Source organism: Phoca vitulina, unplaced genomic scaffold (genome assembly GCF_004348235.1).
Source record: "Phoca vitulina isolate PV1807 unplaced genomic scaffold, GSC_HSeal_1.0 scaffold1, whole genome shotgun sequence".
Lineage (NCBI taxonomy): Eukaryota > Metazoa > Chordata > Mammalia > Carnivora > Phocidae > Phoca > Phoca vitulina.
In genome coordinates this window covers 33,727,413-33,747,749 of record NW_022589704.1, presented here as the reverse complement: position 1 = coordinate 33,747,749, position 20,337 = coordinate 33,727,413, and the positions used below count along the sequence as shown (strand labels likewise).

The 20,337-nt window shown below is 38.4% G+C and overlaps 1 protein-coding gene across 1 annotated transcript in view; it reads left to right on the top strand.

Moving 5' to 3' along the window:
• STRADB (STE20 related adaptor beta) overlaps positions 1–19,906 on the top strand; it is a 43,252-nt gene extending 23,346 nt beyond the window's left edge. The window contains exons 4-12 of the mRNA XM_032404616.1: positions 3,336–3,435; positions 6,306–6,427; positions 7,573–7,681; positions 15,611–15,734; positions 16,959–17,130; positions 17,428–17,532; positions 17,684–17,928; positions 18,538–18,580; positions 19,078–19,906. Coding sequence (XP_032260507.1) covers positions 3,336–3,435; positions 6,306–6,427; positions 7,573–7,681; positions 15,611–15,734; positions 16,959–17,130; positions 17,428–17,532; positions 17,684–17,928; positions 18,538–18,580; positions 19,078–19,212 — 1,155 coding nt within the window. The 3' untranslated portion in view covers positions 19,213–19,906. The remainder of the gene's footprint in view (positions 1–3,335; positions 3,436–6,305; positions 6,428–7,572; positions 7,682–15,610; positions 15,735–16,958; positions 17,131–17,427; positions 17,533–17,683; positions 17,929–18,537; positions 18,581–19,077) is intronic.
• Positions 19,907–20,337: the final 431 nt, after the last annotated feature.

Below are 20,337 nucleotides of genomic sequence, written 5' to 3'. Positions count from 1 at the left end.
CCTCCGGGATCATGACCTGAGTTGAAGGCAGATGCTTAACCGACTGAACCACCCAGGTGCCCCAAGTTTCTCTTGTATGTAACTGTTTTCTTGCTGCTTTTAAAATTCTCTTTTTGGGGGGACACCTGGGTGGCTCATTCAGTTGGGCATCTGCCTTTGGCTCGGGTCATGATCCCGGGGTCGTGGGATCGAGTCCCACATCAGACTCCTTGCTCAGCAGGGAGCCTGCTTCTCCCTCTCCCTCTGCCTGCCGCTCCCCTTGCTTGTGCTCTCTCTCCTTCTGATGAATAAATAAAATCTTAAAAAATAAAATTCTCTTTTTATCACTACCTTTTGCCATTTTAATAATTATGTCTTTGCTGTGACCTCCTTGGATTGATTTTGTTGGGGGCTCTCTGTGCCTGCTGGATCTGGATTTCTGTTTCCTTCCCCAGATTCAGGATGTTTTCAGCTATTATTTCTTCAAATAAATTTTCTGCTTCCCTTTTCTTCTCTTTCTGGGATCCCCATAATGCAAATGTTACTGGGCTTGATGGTGTTGCTGAGTTCCCTTAATCTGTTCTCATCTTTTTGCTGTTCAGCTTGATGGCTTTTTTATTACTCTTATAGGTCACTGATCCTGTCTTCTGCTTCCTCTAGTCTACTATTTATTACCTCTAGTATATTTTTGAGTTATTGTATTCTTCATCTCTGCTTAGTTCTTGTTTATATTTTCTATCTCTTTGTTGAGGGTCTCACTGAGATCCTCCACTCTTTTCTCAAGTTCAGTGAGTATCTTTATGACCATTACTTTAAATTCTCTATCAGGCATATTATCTCTGTTTTGTTTAGCTCTTTTGCTGTGATTTTGTCCTGCTTTTTCATTTGAGACATATTTCTGTGTCTCCTCATTTTGTCTAACTTTCTCTGTTTCCCTATGTTAGAAAAGTCAGCTACTTCTGCTCTTAAAAGTAATGGCCTTCTGAAGAAGAGCTTCTGTAGTACCACGCACTGTGCCAGAACCAAGTGCTTCCGGGGTGTCTCCTATGTGTGTTGTATGTGCCCTGTTGTGGCTGAGCAGTGTTTGCCTTCAGTCCAGTGATCTGCAGTGGTTCTCTTTGCCGATTGTTGGCAGCTTTTGGTCCCTGTGTTGTGAATGGCCAGTTTGGGGTTGCCTTGGGCTTAAGGTGGGTCAGACCAGGCATTTGCCAGTGCTAGGGTCATACCCAACTGCAGTGTGCTCTCCCTGTATGGTCTCCTGAGAAGCTTTTATTGGTGGGTGGGGCCACCTATAGTCAGACCAGACGTTTGCCCCCAGCCACTGCTGGGGTCAGAGTCAGATTGGTGTATATGGCTATATTCCCCTCTCCCTATGGCAAGAGTCACTGTGGAATGGTACTGGCAACTGTCTAGACTGCTTGCACAATGCCATTCTGTGACTTGCCTTGGATGGACTTCTGCTGAGGGCAGGTCTGCAGGAGAATGTGGGGGCCGGGCAGTTTTGAAAATTGGGTCAGTATTTGACTATTTTCATTCTGGTTTCTCTTCTCAGTTCTACTACATCTGCAAACTTAATATTCTAGATATAATATTCTAGATATAATTTTCTTTGGCCTGTAACTTTAAACCTATTTAAAACACTTTGTTTTGGACTTCAGCTACATATTTACAATATATGTGCCCCTTCTATTTTAGATTTTATTTGAGAGAGAGAGAGAGAGAGAACGTGTGCCCATGTGCAAGTGGGGGGAGGGGCAGAGGGGGAGGAAGAGGAAAAGAATCCCAAGTAGACTCTGCGCTGAGCACAGAGCCCAGCACGGGGCTTGATCCCACGACCCTGAGATCATGACCTGAGCCAAAACCAAGAGTCAGATGCCCAACCAGCTGATCTACACAGGTGCCCCACACCTTCTATTTTAAAGAAAACTATTTCCTGGGGCACCTGGCTGGCTCAGTTGGTAGGGCATACAACTCTTAATCTCAGGGTTGTGAGTTTAAGCCCCATGTTGGGCATGGAGCCTATTTAAAAAAAAAAAAAAAAAAAGACGACTATTTCCCTAATGGAGAAGATGGAAGCAAAGAAGAGGTTGATTAGCCTGATTTCAGTCCATCGTCTGGTAACCTATTCCATTTTTCTCTAGCAGTGAGCTATAAACCTCAGTTCATTGGGTGCTCTAGCCTTCCTGACAGGCTTATAGGTTATCACTTGAAAATTTTAAAAAATTGTTAATATGTTCTTCTTTCTGTCTCTTATTTGTGTTCTTTAAATCTAATGTAATTAGAAGACTACCTGTTTTGAAGAAATGATTTATTTAGATTTCTTCATTGGGATTATTTCCAATTGTAATAGTAGGATTTCTTTTTACAGTCTTTCACCCCTCTTGAACAGTATTGACCTTTATTCATCTTTAATTGTGAGCTTATATTTTTTCTGCTCTTTTAAAAGTTTAGGGAACATGTAGAATCAAGGATGTAAAAAGCAGCACAACTCTTACTACAGTAATGTCATTTCTAATCCCTTTCTTCCTTCTCTGTACCTTGGAGGCAGTAACTAGGTTCGTGCCACCTGCTGATGCCTGTGAAATCTCCCAAGTGTCTTTTAGAGTACGGCTGTCTTTTGGGAGGTCTTCTTGGCTATTGTATGACACCAGTGGTTTTGGCCTCTTCTTTCTTCTGTGTGCATCTTATTTCACTGTGACTGGGATCTGGTGCAAACCTAAGACTCTGACCTAAAGCACCCCCATGAGACCTCATATTGGCACATAGTCATTAACTCAGGAAGTCTGTACCCTATTCTCCCATCTCTTGAGGTTTTTCTTTCTTACCTTCCTTCTGATTCATCTTGTGAAAAACTTCAGCAATTTTAATAGGCTGCAATGTGGAAATTTTTCCTTGATTTGTTAACATCTCCATTAGCTGAGCAGGGACTTATATGTGTAATAGATATAACTGGCAACCACTTGAAGCAAGAGCAAAAGTACAGAAGATTCCTCACAGGTCCCTGCGTTTCTTCCCTTCATGTATTTATTAGATACCCTGAAGAATTAATAGCTGTTTCTAGCAACTCCTAAAAATGCTTACTGGAAATAGTGCAGGAAAGTATTCTTTGCTACCTATAAATCTGCTTTTCCCATCCTCTCCGCCTTTACATGCTGATAGCTTTTTAACTAACCACTTATTAGCAATTTTAAACTCTTTTTAGATCTTGAAACGGTGTTGTAAGCTACCTTCCAGTGCCTTCCTAATGAGCACTTTTGTGTTTGAAAATAAAATATCAGTATTTTATATTAGGGTAGGGGACTAAAATGGGGGACCAAAAAAGTTTATTTTGTTTTCATCTTTTTAAAATAATGCAGGTTGATGCGCCAACCTTTTCCCAATTGCCTCCTTCCACTAGAGCCAAGGATGTGATCTGTTCCACCAATGTTTCTCACTATGAACTCCAAGTGGAAATAGGTAATTATCCTGAATTGACCCTTCATCGTTAGAAATGAAATTGATGACAAAAAGATTATTTTGTGGGCAGGTCTTTTTCTGTTGTCACCTGTAGCATAAAACTAGATGTTAATTGTGTCAGAGAGATCTATTAATAGCCGTACACTTGTGAAACATTTGCTGTGAATATTCAGAAATATCTATTAAACAGTACAAACAGATTTACTATGTTAGGTGCTAGGGATATAAACCCATGTAAAACACTTGGGGAATCCGTATTCTCTCTGGGAAGATGAACTCGTAAGGTAGTCTTGTTTATGTACTAGAGGGCACTATAGTAGAGGTATGTTGTTATGGGAACAGAAAAGATGGAACATCTGACCATCCATCTTGACTACTCTGAGAGTTAATAAAGGTCACAAAAATAAGTGGGATCCTGAAGAATGAGGAAAAGTTTGCTAAATGTTCTACTCAGGGTTTTTGTTACAACAGAAAACAATCCTAACTTAAGAGGAGAATTTTTTGAACAGTATTGCTAACTGACACAGTTGTTGGCTAGAGAGAGAGACTTGGAAGAAACTAAGAAAAGCTGTGTAACTAGAACCAGAGTCAGGGCCATGGCATAGGAACAGCCTGGTTCGTGTACTACCTGTTAGAGTACTTATATCCCAGATATTGGAACCCACTGCAGTGAGTTCTGCTGCCTCTGCTTCTGTTTGTCACTAACGCCATCCATCATTTGGCTAAGCTTAAGTCATTGACCTTCCCATGCCAGTGTCAAGGATACCAAGAGAAGATAAGGATCTGACATTTCTAAATAGCACTGGTGGAAAATGCCCCCAAATTAGAAAGGATGTTCAGATGGTGTCAATTTAAAAAAAGGTTAAAAAAAAAAATTACTTCGGTAGATGACTAAGGAAAGATGGTTAGAGGGGAACTACCCCATAGATGCTCTTTGCCTACAAGTGGGAACAGAGGGAGAGTAGGCAGTGGCAGGAGACAAATCTGGAGAGGGAAGTTTGTAACACACTGTGAAAGATTTCATATGATGTATTTAGAAGTTCATACTCTGTCATCCCTCACAACTTACCCACTTCATTTCTCAAAGCACTTAAGGCACAAGTTTGGAATTTATCCTCTCCGTGTTTGAGATACATTGTGGAATGGTGACAGTAGTAATAATACCATCTAATAGGCACTGTGCTGAACATTTCATGTGTATGTTTTCATGTCAGCCTTTTACCACTCCCATTTGTCTGATGAGGATAGTGAGGCTCTGAGAATTTAAGTGACAGCCCTACAGCTAGTGATTTGAAAGCAAACCTTTCTGACTGGAGAGATGCTGCACTCTAGTACCTTTCTATTGATAAAATGTTGAATTTTATCAATAGATAACTGGCAGCAGTTCCAGGCAGCAGTCTGGAAGATGTACATCAGTGATTTACAACTGGAAGGATCATCCATATCACCTGAGTCTTTAAAAATTGCAGTGCCTATATCCCATCACAGACCTACTGAATCAAAATTTCTGGTGAGTGGGACCTAGGTATAGACTTTTAAAGTATTGTTTCCGAAGTAATTTTGGAACATGCCTTAGTTGAGAATGCAGGGCATAGTGAGGAAGTCACTGCATGCGACCAGTGAGAGAGGACAGGACTTGAACTAAGGCAGTCATGCTGACACTGGAGTGGAAGGGATGAACTTATGATTAACTTCATTTCAAAGATAAATGGCATAATTTGGTGACTGTGGAGAGAGGGAGGGACTAACATTTATTAGGTGCCTATTGATAGGTGCCACTCCAGGTGTTTTAAATTTTAAAAATTGATGACACCAAATGCTGGTAAGTATGTTGTAGCTCTTATACATTGCATGTGGGAATAAAAGTGGTTCAGCCACTTTCAAATTAGGTTAAATATAAGGTTATAAGGTTAAATATGCATGACCCAGCCCTCCCATTTGTAAGTATTTGCCAAAGAGAAATGAAAACATATGTCTACTTAAAGAATGTTTTGGAAGCTTTATTTATAGTCACCAAAAACTGAAAACAACCCAAGTATCTATCAGCTTGTGAATGGATAAATTGTGGTATATTCATACAATGGATTGTTACTCAGCAATAAAAAGAAACTACTGAAACACAACAACATGGAACAGTCTCAAAAGCGGTGGCACCTGGGTGGCTCAGTCGTTAAGCGTCTGCCTTCGGCTCAGGTCATGATCCCAGGGTCCTGGGATTGAGGCCCGCATCAGGCTCCCCACTCCACGGGAAGCCTGCTTCTCCCTCTCCCACTCCCCCTGCTTGTGTTCCCTCTCTCGCGGTGTCTATGTCAAATAAATAAACAAAATCTTTAAAAAAAAAAAAAAAAGTCTCAAAAGCATTATGCTAAGTGAAAGAAGCCAGACACAAAGTATGATACCATTTATGTGACAAACAGAAATCACATCAATGGTTCAGGGATTGCTGAATAATACTCCATTGTTTGAATTTGTCATAATTTGTTTATCAAGTCACAATTTGAGCCATTATAATAGATATGTAATGGTATATCATTGTGGTTTTAATTTGCATTTCTCTATCTTGAGCATTTTTTCATGTGCTTATTAGACATTCCTATATCTTCTTTTGTGGATTGCCTATTTAATCTGCATATTTTTAAATTTAGTATAGGGTAGCATAGAATTCTATAGAGTTGTAAAAAATTTTTTATATATGCTGGATATAAGTCTTGTCAGATATAAGTATCATTAATGCTTTCTATTAGTGGCTTATCTTTTCATTTTCTTAACAGTGTTTTCTTGAAGAGCAGAAGGTTTAAATTTTGATGATGTCCAAATTATCAGTTTTTTTCTTCTTTGGTTGCTAACATGAGTTTTACATCTGATTATAGGAAGAGGATTTGACAACTTGACGACTGTCCATCTTGCCCGTCATACTCCTACAGGAACACTGGTGACTATAAAAATTACAAATCTAGAAAACTGCACTGATGAACGCCTGAACGCTTTACAGGTACCAATATGAGAAAAATGATATATTTAATGTCTATTTGATGAGATTACATCTGTAAGAATTCTTTTTCCCAAATTATAGTTCTTTCTGTTAGAGAAAGTTGTTTCTTTCTTCTAATAAACATGCAATAACAGAATTGGAAATAATGCTTGGAAGCCAGATCCATGAAAGAACAAATATATTCAAACTTTGGTAACTACTATAAATTCCCTCAAATGAATATCCTATTCAAAATGCTGGTCTGGAGATTTACAGTGCTCCTAGTCCAATCCCAAATAGTCATATATGGTAATAGAAAAAAACAAAAACAAATAGTTTCCTTTTCATCCAGCTAAGTAAAATCAACTTCTGAATTGATAAATTTTAACAGAATTGCATTTCGGGAATATTGTAATACCATTTTCATTGTCACTAATCATTTTTGATATAAAGAGGGAAAGCATTTTGTTTTGATATTGTCCGAATTTTTAAAGTATTTACATGTGCACATGTTTTTGCACAGAAAAAAAAAGACAAAGAAATTACAGTGAAGGAGCACCTGGGTGGTTCAGTCAGTTAAAACGTCTGCCTTCGGCTCAGGTCATGATCTCAGGGTCCTGGGACTGAGCCCCGCATCGGGCTCCCTGCTCAGTGGGGAGTCTGCTTCTCCCTCTACCTGTGCCCCCTGCTCATGATCTCTCTCTCACTCTCTTTCTCAAATAAATAAGTAAAATCTTTAAAAAAAAAGTACAGTGAAATGTTAACAGTGGTTGTCTCTGATTTAGTGTTAGAAGTGATTATCTTCATAGTTTTATGTATTTTTAAATGTTTCTGTAATAAGAACATACTATAGTTATTAAAAGAATGACGTCAGGAGTCAGACTCAATTCACATCTTCCACTCCTTTTATTGATTATGTGCTTTTGAACAAGCTTTCTGACTTATTTCTAAGTTTCTTATTTCCTGTTTCTCTCCTGTAAAATAGGAATGATCATATGACATGCTTTGTGTCGTGGTGGTGACATTTAAAGAGATGGCAGCCCCGAGAACAGTGCTTAGTACTAATAAGCTATGCTGAGTGTTAGCTGCCACCTCTGCTGTTATTTTCATCATAAGGGGGAAAAAAGTTGTTTTTAAATGTCTTGTCTCTTGTGTGTTTATCCTAGAAAGCAGTGATTCTATCCCACTTTTTCCGGCACCCCAATATTACAACTTATTGGACTGTTTTCACTGTTGGCAGCTGGCTTTGGGTTATTTCTCCGTTTATGGCTTATGGTAAGAAAACTCATCTTAGATAAAGTAACTCATGGTTTAGCCTGGAAGCTACAATTATAAGGATGGGTGGGATCTTAGATTTATGAGTCCCTACTTTTAATTTATAGATCTGGTGGCCAAGACTAGATTTCATGATAAATTTCTGTATCTGGTTCATGTTGAATTTTAGTCTTTGGAAAAAGGCAGAATGGGTCTGATCATCAGTGAAACTACTACTGCTTCCCTAAAAGTCCAAGCCTTTGAACAAACTGTCTCTTCCCTTCAGTTTCCTGCCCCTCTATCAATGGAGAGCTGCTATAGGTCTTCAAGCAGAATGTTTCTTCACCTATGCACACTATCTCTGTCCCAATTTCTCTCATTGTAAACTTATTTTACTGTATGGTAAACATCTGTGTGTGTACCTGTCTCCTTTCACTGGGCTTGAACTTCTTGAGGCCAGGATCATGTATTTTTCATTTTGGTGCTCATATAGTCCCTCACACAAAGTGTTCAATAAGTGTATTGAATAAATAAATTAATGGATTCTAGAGCTTTGATTTTTAGGACAACTTTTGTGAATTGCCTCTGGATTGAAAAATAAATACATCCACACAGTATTTTTTCGGTAATACTGAAAATTGTTAATTTTCTAATCTCTAGAGTATCATTAGAAAGGTCTTTTTGAAGATTCTTGAAGGAAAATTACCTTTGCATCATAGGATAGTGGTTAGACTTTAAAACATAATGTGTGTGTGTGTGTGTGTGTGTGTGTGTGTGTGTGTGTGTGAGTTTATGGTTGAAAGAACATTTAAAACATAGCTAGAAGCGAAACAAACCGAGCAAGATGGTGGAGGAGTAGGAGACCTGGATTTCGTCTGGTCTCAGGAATTCAGCTGGATGGGGATCAAACCATTCTGAACACCCACAAACTCAACAGGAGATTGGAGAAAAGAATAGCAACAACTCTCTGAACATAAAAGCGACCACTTTCTGGAAGGTAGGACGTGCGGAGAAGTGAATCTGAGGTGATATTCAATATTCGGGAGGATAGACGACGGGGGAGGGGCCTCCGTAGGCCGCTTCTGGCAAGTGATAGAGCCGCGGAGCATAAAATCGGAACTTTTAGAAGTCGGCTCCGCTGAGGGACGTCACTCCAGTGGCTAAGCGGGGGGTGGAACCCTTGTGGGACAGTGTGGTCTCGGGACCCTCGGGGTCACAGAAAGACCGGGGGTGCCTGAGTGTGGCAGAGCTCCCAGGTATCGGAGCGGGGAAGCCGGCTGCAGAGACGGAGCCGAGGCGAGGGCTCTCAGCTCGGGGTTGCCATAAACCGTGATCCGCAGCACATTCGGGCCACTGCTCCTCCAGCAGGGACCCAACAAGCGGCAGATCCGTGGAGACTGACCTTCTTCCCCCGGGCGGAGCAGCGCGGGAGCGCACCACAGGGATCTGCGGGGTTTGGAGACTCCACACGGGTCGTGTGCCAGAGATAGAAACGTGGGGTCACAGGCTGCGTGAGCACCGAGTGAGGCCGGAGACGGGGGAGACGGGAGTGACTGACGGCTTTTCTCTGGGGGCGCACTGAGGAGTGGGGCCCTGAGTTCTTGGCTCCTCCGAGGCGGAGATTGGGAGGCCACCATTTTCACTCTCCGCCTCCAAAGCTGTACGGAAAGCTTGCAGGGAACAAAAGCTCCGGAGAGCAAACCCGAGCAGATTACTTAGCCTGACTCCTGGCAGGGGCGGGGCAATTCCGCCTCCCGCAAAGACATTTGGGAACCACGGCAACAGGCCCCTCCCCCCCGAAGATCAGCGAGAACAGCCAGCCAAGACCAAGTTTACCCATCAATGAGAACGGCAGAACTCCAGCGCTAGGGGAATACTGCACATAGAATCCATGGCTTTTTTACCATGATTCTTTAGTCTTTCAAAGTTAATTTTTTTTTTAACTTTTTTTTTTTAATTTTTCTTTTTCCCTTTTTCAACCAACATCTTATCAATCCCTTTTTTAAAAAAACATTTTTATTTTTCATTTTGAGTCATATCCTATCCCTTCATAGTGGTTACCTGTATTTTTGGCATATATATATAAGTAAGTTGTTCTCTCTTTAAAATTTTGAGAGAGTTTCTTCTAACAGATCAAAATATACCCTAAATCTCTAGTGTATGGTTTTTTTCTACTCCCCTGCCTGATCACATTCTCTCCTTTTTCTTTTCTTTTTTTTTAAAATCCTCTTCTTTCTTTTTTCAAACTTCTTATCAATTCCTTTTATAAAATTTTTTATAATTTCCATCTTTACATATTCCATCCCTTCATCATATCAACCCTTATTTTTGTACATATATAAGTTTTTCTTTCTTTAAAATTTTGGGAGGCACTTTCTTCTAACAGACCAAAATACACCCAAAATCTAGTGTGTGGCACTGATCTATATACCAGCCTGATCATATTTGATCATATTCTGTTTTTTTTGTTTTGTTTTGTTCTGTTTTTGTTTGTTTTTATCTTTATCTTTTTTTCTTTTTCCTTTTTTCTCTCTTTCCCTTTCTTTTCCCCCTGCTTCAGGTCTTTTCTGATTTGTTTAGAGTATATTTTCTGGGGACGTTGTTACCCTGTTAGCATTTTGTTCTCTTATTAATCTATTCTCCTCTGGACAAAATGACAAGACGGAAAAAATCACCTCAACAAAAAGAACAAGAGGTAGTACCGACTGCCAGGGACCTACTCAATACGGACATTAGTACGATCTAGAGTTCAGAATCATCACTTTAAAGATACTGGCTGGGCTTGAAAAAAACATGGAAGTTATTAGAGAAACCCTTTCTGGAGAAGTAAAAGAACTAAAATCTAACCAAGTCGAAATCAAAAAGGCTATTAATGAGGTGCAATCAAATATGGGGGCGCTAACTGCTAGGATAAATGAGGCAGAAGAGAGAATCAGTGATATGGAAGACCAAATGATGGAAAATAAAGAAGCTGAGAAAAAGATAAACAACTACTGGATCACGAGGGCAGAATTTGAGAGATAAGCGATACCATAAGACGAAACAACATTAGAATAATTGGGATCCCAGAAGAAGAAGAAAGAGAGAGGGGCAGAAGGTATAATGGAGCAAATTATAGCAGAGAACTTCCCTAATTTGGGGAAGGAAACAGGCATCAAAATCGAGGAAGCACAGAGAACCCCTCTCAAAAATCAATAAAAATAGGTCAACACCCCAACATCTAATAGTAAAACTTACGAGTCTCAGAGATAAAGAGAAAATCCTGAAGGCAGCTCGGGAGAAGAGATATGTAACCTACAATGGTAGAAACATTAGATTGGCAACAGACCTATCCACAGAGACCTGGCAGGCCAGAAAGGACTGGCAGGATATATTCAGAGCACTAAATGAGAAAAATATGCAGCCGAGAATACTATATCCAGCTAGGCTGTCATTGAAAATAGAAGGAGAGATAAAAAGCTTCCAGGACAAACAAAAACTAAAGGAATTTGTGAACACGAAACCAGCCCTACAAGAAATCTTGAAAGGGGTCCTCTAAGCAAAGAGAGACCCTAAAGGCAACATAGACCAGAAAGGAACACAAACAATATACAGTAACAGTCACCTTACAGGCAATACAATGGCACTAAATTCCTATCTTTCAATAGTTACCCTGAATGTAAATGGGCTAAATGCCCCAATCAAAAGACACAGGCTGTCAGACTGGATTAAAAAACAAGACCCATCGATATGCTGTCTGCAAGAGACTCATTTTAGACCCAAAGACACCCCCAGATTGAAAGTGAGGGCGTGGAAAACCATTTACCATGCTAATGGACACCAAAAGAAAGCTGGTGTGGCAATCCTTATATCAGACAAATTAGATTTTAAACCAAAGACCGTAATAAGAGATGAGGAAGGACACTATATCCTACTTAAAGGGTCTATCCAACAAGAAGATCTAACAATTGTAAATATCTATGCCCCTAACATGGGAGCAGCCAATTATATAAGGCAATTGATAACAAAAGCAAAGAAACACATCGACAACAATACAATAATAGTGGGGGACTTTAACACCCCCCTCACTGAAATGGACAGATCGTCTAAGCAAAAGATCAACAAGGAAATAAAGACTTTAAATGACACACTGGACCAAATGGACTTCACAGACATATTCAGAACATTCCATCCCAAAGCAAAGGAATACACATTCTTCTCTAGTGCCCATGGAACATTCTCCAGAATAGATCACATCCTAGGTCATAAATCAGGTCTCAACCGGTACCAAAAGATTGGGATCATTCCCTGCATATTGTCAGACCACAATGCTTTGAAACTAGAACTCAATCACAAGAGGAAAGTCGGAAAGAACTCAAATACATGGAGGCTAAAGAGCATCCTACTGAAGAATGAATGGGTCAACCAGGAAATTAAAGAAGAATTAAAAAAATTCATGGAAACCAATGAAAATGAAAACACAACTATTCAAAATCTTTGGGATACAGCAAAGGCAGTCCTAAGAGGAAAGTATATAGCAATACAAGCCTTTCTCAAGAAACAAGAAAGGTCTCAAGTACACAACCTAACCCTACACCTAAAGGAGCTGGAGAAAGAACAGCAAATAAAGCCTAAAACCAGCAGGAGAAGAGAAATAATAAAGATCAGAGCAGAAATCAATGAAATAGAAACCAAAAGAACAGTAGAACAGATCAACGAAACTAGGAGCTGGTTCTTTGAAAGAATTAACAAGATTGATAAACCCCTGGCCAGACTTATCAAAAAGAAAAGAGAAAAGACCCAAATCAACAAAATCATGAATGAAAGAGGAGAAATCACAACCAACACCAAAGAAATACAAACAATTATAAGAACATATTATGAGCAACTCTATGCCAGCAAATTAGATAACCTGGAAGAAATGGATGCATTCCTAGAGATGTATCAACTACCAAAACTGAACCAGGAAGAAATAGAAAACCTGAACAGACCTATAACCACTAAGGAAATTGAAGCAGTAATCAAAAATCTCCCAAAAAACCAAAGCCCAGGGCCAGATGGCTTCCCAGGGGAATTCTACCAAACATTTAAAGAAGAATTAATACCTATTCTTCTGAAACTGTTCCAAAAAATAGAAATGGAAGGAAAACTTCCAAACTCATTTTATGAGGCCACCATTACCTTGATCCCAAAACCAGACAAAGACCCCATCAAAAAGGAGAATTACAGACAAATATCCCTGATGAACATGGATGCAAAAATTCTCACCAAAATACTAGCCAATAGGATCCAACAGTACATTAAAAGGATTATTCACCACGACCAAGTGGGATTTATCCCTGGGCTGCAAGGTTGGTTCAACATGCGCAAATCAATCAACGTGATACAATACATTAACAAAAGAAAGAACAAGAACCATACGATCCTCTCAATAGATGCAGAAAAAGCATTTGATAAAGTACAGCATCCTTTCTTGATCAAAACTCTTCAGAGTATAGGCATAGAGGGTACATACCTCAATATCATAAAAGCCATCTATGAAAAACCCACAGCGAATATCATTCTCAATGGGGAAAAACTGAGAGCTTTCCCCCTAAGGTCAGGAACGCGGCAGGGATGTCCACTATCACCACTGCTATTCAACATAGTATTAGAAGTCCTAGCCACAGCAATCAGACAACAAAAATAAATAAAAGGCATCCAAATTGGCAAAGAAGAAGTCAAACTCTCACTCTGCAGATGATATGATACTTTATGTGGAAAACCCCAAAGACTCCACCCCAAAACTTCTAGAACTCATACAGGAATTCAGTAAAGTGGCAGGATATAAAATCAATGCACAGAAGTCAGTGGCATTCCTATACACCAACAACAAGACAGAAGAAAGAGAAATTAAGGAGTCGATCCCATTTACAATTGCACCCAAAACCATAAGATCCCTAGGAATAAATCTAACCAAAGAGGCAAAGGATCTGTACTCAGAAAACTATAAAATACTCATGAAAGAAATTGAGGAAGGCACAAAGAAATGGAAAAATGTTCCATGCTCATGGATTGGAAGAACAAATGTTGTGAAGATGTCAATGCTACCTAGAGCAATCTACACATTCAATGCAATCCCCATCAAAATACCGTCCACTTTTTTCAAAGAAATGGAACAAATAATCCTAAAATTTGTATGGAACCAGAAAAGACCCCGAATAGCCAGAGGAATGTTGAAAAAGAAAAGCAAAGCTGGCGGCATCACAATTCCGGACTTCCAGCTCTATTACAAAGCTGTCATCATCAAGACAGTATGGTACTGGCACAAAAACAGACACATAGATCAATGGAACAGAGTAGAGAGCCCAGAAATGGACCCTCAACTCTATGGTCAACTAATCTTTGACAAAGCAGGAAAGAATGTCCAATGGAAAAAAGACAGTCTCTTCAACAAATGGTGTTGGGAAAACTGGATAGCCACATGCAGAAGAATGAAACTGGACCATTTCCTTACACCACACACAAAAATAGACTCAAAATGGTTGAAAGACCTCAATGTGAGACAGGAGTCCATCAAAATCCTAAAGGAGAACACAGGCAGCAGCCTCTTTGACCTCAGCCGCAGCAACTTCTTCCTAGAAACATCGCCAAAGGCAAGGGAAGCAAGGGCAGAAATGAACTATTGGGACTTCATCAAGATAAAAAGCTTTTGCATAGCAAAAGAAACAGTCAACAAAACCAAAAGACAACCGACAGAATGGGAGAAGATATTTGCAAATGACATATCAGATAAAGGGCTAGTATCCAAAATCTATAAAGAACTTATCAAACTCAACACCCAGCGAACAAATAATCCAATCAAGAAATGGGCAGAAGACATGAACAGACATTTTTCCAAAGAAGACATCCAACTGGCCCACAGACACATGAAAAAGCACTCAACATCGCTCGGCATCAGGGAAATCCAAATCAAAACCTCAAAGAGGCACCACCTCACACCAGTCAGAATGGCTAAAATTAACAAGTCAGGAAATGACAGATGTTGGCGGGGATGCGGAGAAAGGGAAACCCTCCTACACTGTTGGTGGGAATGCAAGCTGGCGCAGCCACTCTGGAAAACAGTATGGAGGTTCCTCAAAAAGTTGAAAATAGAGCTACCATATGATCCAGCAATTGCACTACTGGGTATTTACCCCAAAGATACAAAAGTAGGGATCAGAAAGGGTACGTGCACCCCGATGTTTATAGCAGCAATGTCCACAATAGCCAAACTGTGGAAAGAGCCAAGATGTCCATCAACAGATGAATGGATAAAGAAGATGTTGTATATATATACAATGGAATATTATGCAGCCATCAAAAGGAATGAGATCTTGCCATTTGCAACAACATGGATGGAACTGGAGGGTATTATGCTGAGCGAAATAAGTCAATCAGAGAAAGACATGTATCATAGGACCTCACTGATATGAGGAATTCTTAATCTCAGGAAAGAAACAGGGTTGCTGGAGTGGGGGTGGGGTGGGAGGGATGGGCTGACTGGGTGATAGACACTGGGGAGGGTGTGTGCTCTGGTAAGCGCTGTGAATTGTGCAAGACTGTTGAATCTCAGATCGTACCTATGAAACAAATAATGCAATATATGTTAAGAAAAAAAAAAAGAAGAGGATAGCTGGAAGGGAAGAATGAAGGGGGGGAAATCGGAGGGGTAGACGAACCATGAGAGACAATGGACTCTGAAAAACAAACAGGGTTCTGGGGCGGGGGGGAGGATGGGTTAGCCTGGTGATGGGTATTAAAGAGGGCACATTCTGCATGGAGCACTGGGTGTTATGCACAAACAATGAATCATGGAACACTATATCTAAAACTAATGATGTAATGTATGGGGATTAACATAACAATAAAAAAATTAAAAAAAAACAAAAACATAGCTAGAAGCAAAATCACTTTCAATGTTCAATTGAAGATTTCAGGTGTTTCTTTCAGGATCAGCAAGTCAACTCTTGAAGACTTACTTTCCTGAAGGAATGAATGAAACTTTAATAAGAAACATTCTCTTTGGAGCAGTGAGAGGGTTGAGCTATCTGCATCAAAATGGCTGTATTCACAGGTATTTACTTACTTGTATTTTATAGAATGAAAGGATTTAAGTGGAAGAAATAATGTAAGGAGCTTTTAGGAAAGAGCAGTTGAGTGTTAGGAGAGATAGGAAACTCGTAAGTGAAAATTGAGGGAGGAACGGGTCAGTAGGTACAGTAATTGTTTACATTTTGTGTTCATTCACCAAAAATGTTCAGACCACATCCTGTTTACCAAATGCTGTGCTCAGTGTTCTGGTGGAGCGCCTGCCTTCGTGGAACTCTAGGGTGTGAGCTGTAGGTAGTGATTCTGATTGTGTTTTGTTTGTTTTTCTTATCTGCTTTTCAGCTCTGTGTATTTATATCATGTACAAATTGGAACTAAACCTTTGATTTCTTAAATATTTTGTAGCACCTTAAAACTATCATATTAAATATCAGTTCTCTTATTTTTAAACTATAGATGCAGAAGTAATTGGCTGAATGTTAAAAACAACGTTGTTCTATGATATACTGGGACTTTTTCCCTTTTAATTATTTTTAAATAAGCTTGTTTTTTTACTGTTCATTTCAATATCTTTAAAGCTTCTTACTATTCATTTTTAGGAACATTCTGGTTAACAGAGGAGTTCTAACATACTGTATTCTAATTAATCAAGGTTTTAATATAGTTAACCGGACTGTTGGCCATCCTACTTCTGTTAGTTTCCAAATTCAGTATTTTGGATGAAAAACAAGGCTCTTGTATAATTTATCTGACAAAGGAAATTTTTATATAAAACATCTTTGTAAATGATGTTAATACCATGAGAGGCTAGGCTGCCTTTTATTGGATAATACTGCATTTAACTTTAAATTCTAACTTTATAATTCAAATATTACTTGACTTTTTAGACTTCTCTTTGGGTATATTGCAACAGTATCCTAAAATAATGAAATTAATAATTTGATTCCATTCCTAGTTTGAAAAAGATATTATCCCTTCCAAATGTAGCTGTCAGTTGTATTTTCCCTTGTTCTAATGCTATATTAAATACTTGAAAGGATTCCTTAATTCCTCAAACTTTTCATATGTGTATGTATACATATATATGTATATATGTGTTTGTATAAGCACACTTATATATAAGTGTGCTATTTTATAATTTTATAAAGAGTATTTAATTTCCAAGAGAATACATGGATTTGTTCTGACCAGATTTTTATTCTTCCTTGGCCAATTTCCTAGTATTTAGGATTGTTTCTTTTTGTTCTAGGAGTATTAAAGCCAGCCATATCCTCATTTCTGGTGATGGCCTAGTGACCCTCTCTGGCCTGTCCCACCTGCATAGTTTGGTTAAGCACGGACAGAGGCATAGGGCTGTGTATGATTTCCCACAGTTCAGCACATCAGTGCAGCCGTGGCTGAGCCCAGAACTACTGAGACAGGTCAGGTGTGGCCTTCGTATTGGGTTGTCTGTGCATCTTGAGTGTCTTCTGAGCTTGACTAAAGGACAATTGTGCCCTTAGATTTGGATTGGTGAATGGCCTACTGCAAGACTTTTTTCCTCTTTCTTGTCAAAATTATGTTAGGGATTTTAAAATGTTTATACCACATATTAGGTATATCTTGATTTCTCACTTATGAGTTTTTTCCATTATTCCCACATCCTTTCTCAAAAAAGCACATTTATATAACTTTTTAAGTTATTTTCACTAAAGGACTTCAAATTAATTGTTCTACAGGATTTACATGGATATAATGTAAAGTCAGATATTTACAGTGTTGGGATTACAGCATGCGAATTGGCCAGTGGGCAGGTACCTTTCCAGGACATGCATAGGACTCAGGTAAATGCTATTAAGAGCCCCAAACTACTTTTTTTTTTCATAAGATCCCTTATATTCTAGATAATTTGTTAAACATCTTTGCTCTTAGAATCTTTATTGTTATTTTAATGTTTTCTCTGAAAAGGGTTGAAGGAAATTTTCTTTCTTTTAGATGTTGTTACAGAAACTGAAAGGTCCTCCTTATAGCCCATTGGATGTTAGTATCTTCCCTCAGTCAGAATCCAGAATGAAGAATTCCCGATCAGGTGTAGACTCTGGGATTGGAGAAAGTGTACTTGTCTCCAGTGGAACTCACACAGGAAATAGTGACAGATTGCAAACTCCATCCTCAAAAACTTTCTCTCCTGCCTTCTTTAGCTTGGTTCAGCTCTGTTTGCAACAAGATCCTGAGAAAAGGTAATATTGGCCACTTGTAAATAGCATCAAACTTACGTGTTTTATATTTTATAGAAGCTTTGTGATACTCCCTTCCCACAAAATTCAAATCTCTTCTATCAGTCTTTTGATCAAAAAATTAGTCTAATCCAGAAAATATCAGTGCTAAGAACAAGCAGAGGCAGTGAGCAAGTGGGACGAGTACTGGGTCTGGTCTCAGCTGTATCCCTTCTTAACCAAGTTACTTTGTAAAAATCAGTTCATCTTTCTGAACATTAATTACTGCATTTTTGTTGATACATTTTAGAAACTTCCAAGCAGTACAAAAATGTTGCTATAGCATAAATTATTATCGTAACTACATATGTGTTAGTATTTCAGAAATAAGGTGTATCTTTTTTTAGCCTCTTAATGCCTAGAATACTTCCTTAAAATTAGTAAGTGCCCAATAAATGTTATTTCTCAAATTAATTTTTCCCATTAGTCAAGGCTGAAGCTAAGAATTGGGCTTCAATTTTTTAGTATTGAATTTTATAGCTCTAAACCTAATTTCTAATATATTTTTACACCTAAAAATACACATTCTAACACAAGGCTCTTTTTTTCTTATAACTTTTAAAAAAATTTCAGACCATCTGCAAGCAGTTTATTGTCTCATGTTTTCTTCAAACAGGTAAGCTGATCTATCTTCTGTTGCCTAGATGTTTTTAAATACTATTAAAAATTCATTTCATTTTGTTGGCTTAATGGGACAGTTTGGTAACCAAGATTCTTAATAATGACTTCCTTACAAAGTAAAGTTAAAAACAAGAAAACTTTTTTGGTAGTTCAATTACAGACTTTCTAAAATATTTCCATTCTGCAAAACAAAATGAGTAAAAACAAAGTATCATTAAATGTTACTATGCCCTCAATTTATATTTTGATTAGAGACATTTTAATTTTCTATATTGGCTAGAGATGATGAAGGGGCAAAATAATTCTGATAAAAATTAGTTCATTTGGTTATTACTTCTTCCTGTTTTCAGATGATCAAAGGCATTTTTAGTGAAAATACCTAAAAACAAACAACTTTAAACACTTTTTACATTTTAAAAAGTCATTTATTGCTAACATAGCTAATGTACTGAATTTATGTACCAACAGCCTTATTTTGAGTTTCTTTAACAGATGAAAGAAGAAAGCCAGGATTCAATACTTTCACTGTTGCCTCCTAAGCCATCAATAGCACTGTCTCCGGTGTCACCTTGGACTGAGCCGGAATGTGATTTTCCTGATGAAAAAGACTTAAACTGGGAATTCTAGGACTACCACATCCTTTATGTCCTAGATACTTGACACTTTCTCCCTGCTGCTTTTCTTCTGTATTGCTAGGTACAAACACTAGAATTATACTTGAAAATACAGTTGGTGCACTGGAGAGTCTATTTCTTAAAACCACTCTCTTCAAAGGAGCATGAGTTCATAGCCTTATTTGGTTAACTCAGAGTTCTAGTATAACACCAGGAAAACTTCAGAATTATGAATCTAGCTACATTTAGTGTCATCTGTTCTCCATTGTTTTTCCCCAAGCTGTGACTAACGCCCCTTCTTGATCTTTCAATATAATTTTTGAGCCAGTTTTCAGCATTTTGTTGTTCCCCCCTCAGGGGAATGAGCCCTCAGAGGACAGTGCTTCCAAGTACATTTTTTACTTCCAGATTCTCTAGCCTTTTTGATCAGCTGTTTTAGACCAACAGGCTAGTTTATCCTGGCATCAAAACCCTTTTTTGATAGAAGGGAAAATGTTTATACTTTCCCATTTTATTCTGTTAATACTTATGGTAATATCAAACTGAGCCTCACGTTAAATGATTCACTTGAAATATATAGAGAAATTGTAATTTGCTTTGTTTTTTTCATTTTTAAGAGGCTAAAGTGACACTTTTCTACTTCTGTAAATTATAGATTCTAAATTCCTGCACCCTGTGGGAGCTCAATAAAGATTTATTGAATTGAATTTGTTTTTATTTTTGTGATTTGATAAAGCTAAAACACAGATTCTAATTTGTTTTGCCAAGGAAAGCCCCTTCTCAAATGGATTTATTTACATAACATACATGAATTGGGGACAACCTGGTATTTATTCAATGAGGCAGAAGATGTTCTGGCCCTTTATGTCCTTAAATGTTGTATCCCCTACAGGAGCAAGAATAATCATTCTTGCTCCTGTAGGGGATACAACATTTAAGGACATAGAGATCTTAATGAATGGTTTTACCTTATTAGCAAAAAAGAGAGATGTGTCTCAAAGAGTATATAGTTTAAACTGTGGTAAATTGGGACCTACCTCAGTTAATGGATTGTCTTAATCTTATTTAACATTACATTAAAAATTCAGATGATTGTCTTAAGACTAAAGAATTAAAACCAATTGGACAAATAATGCAA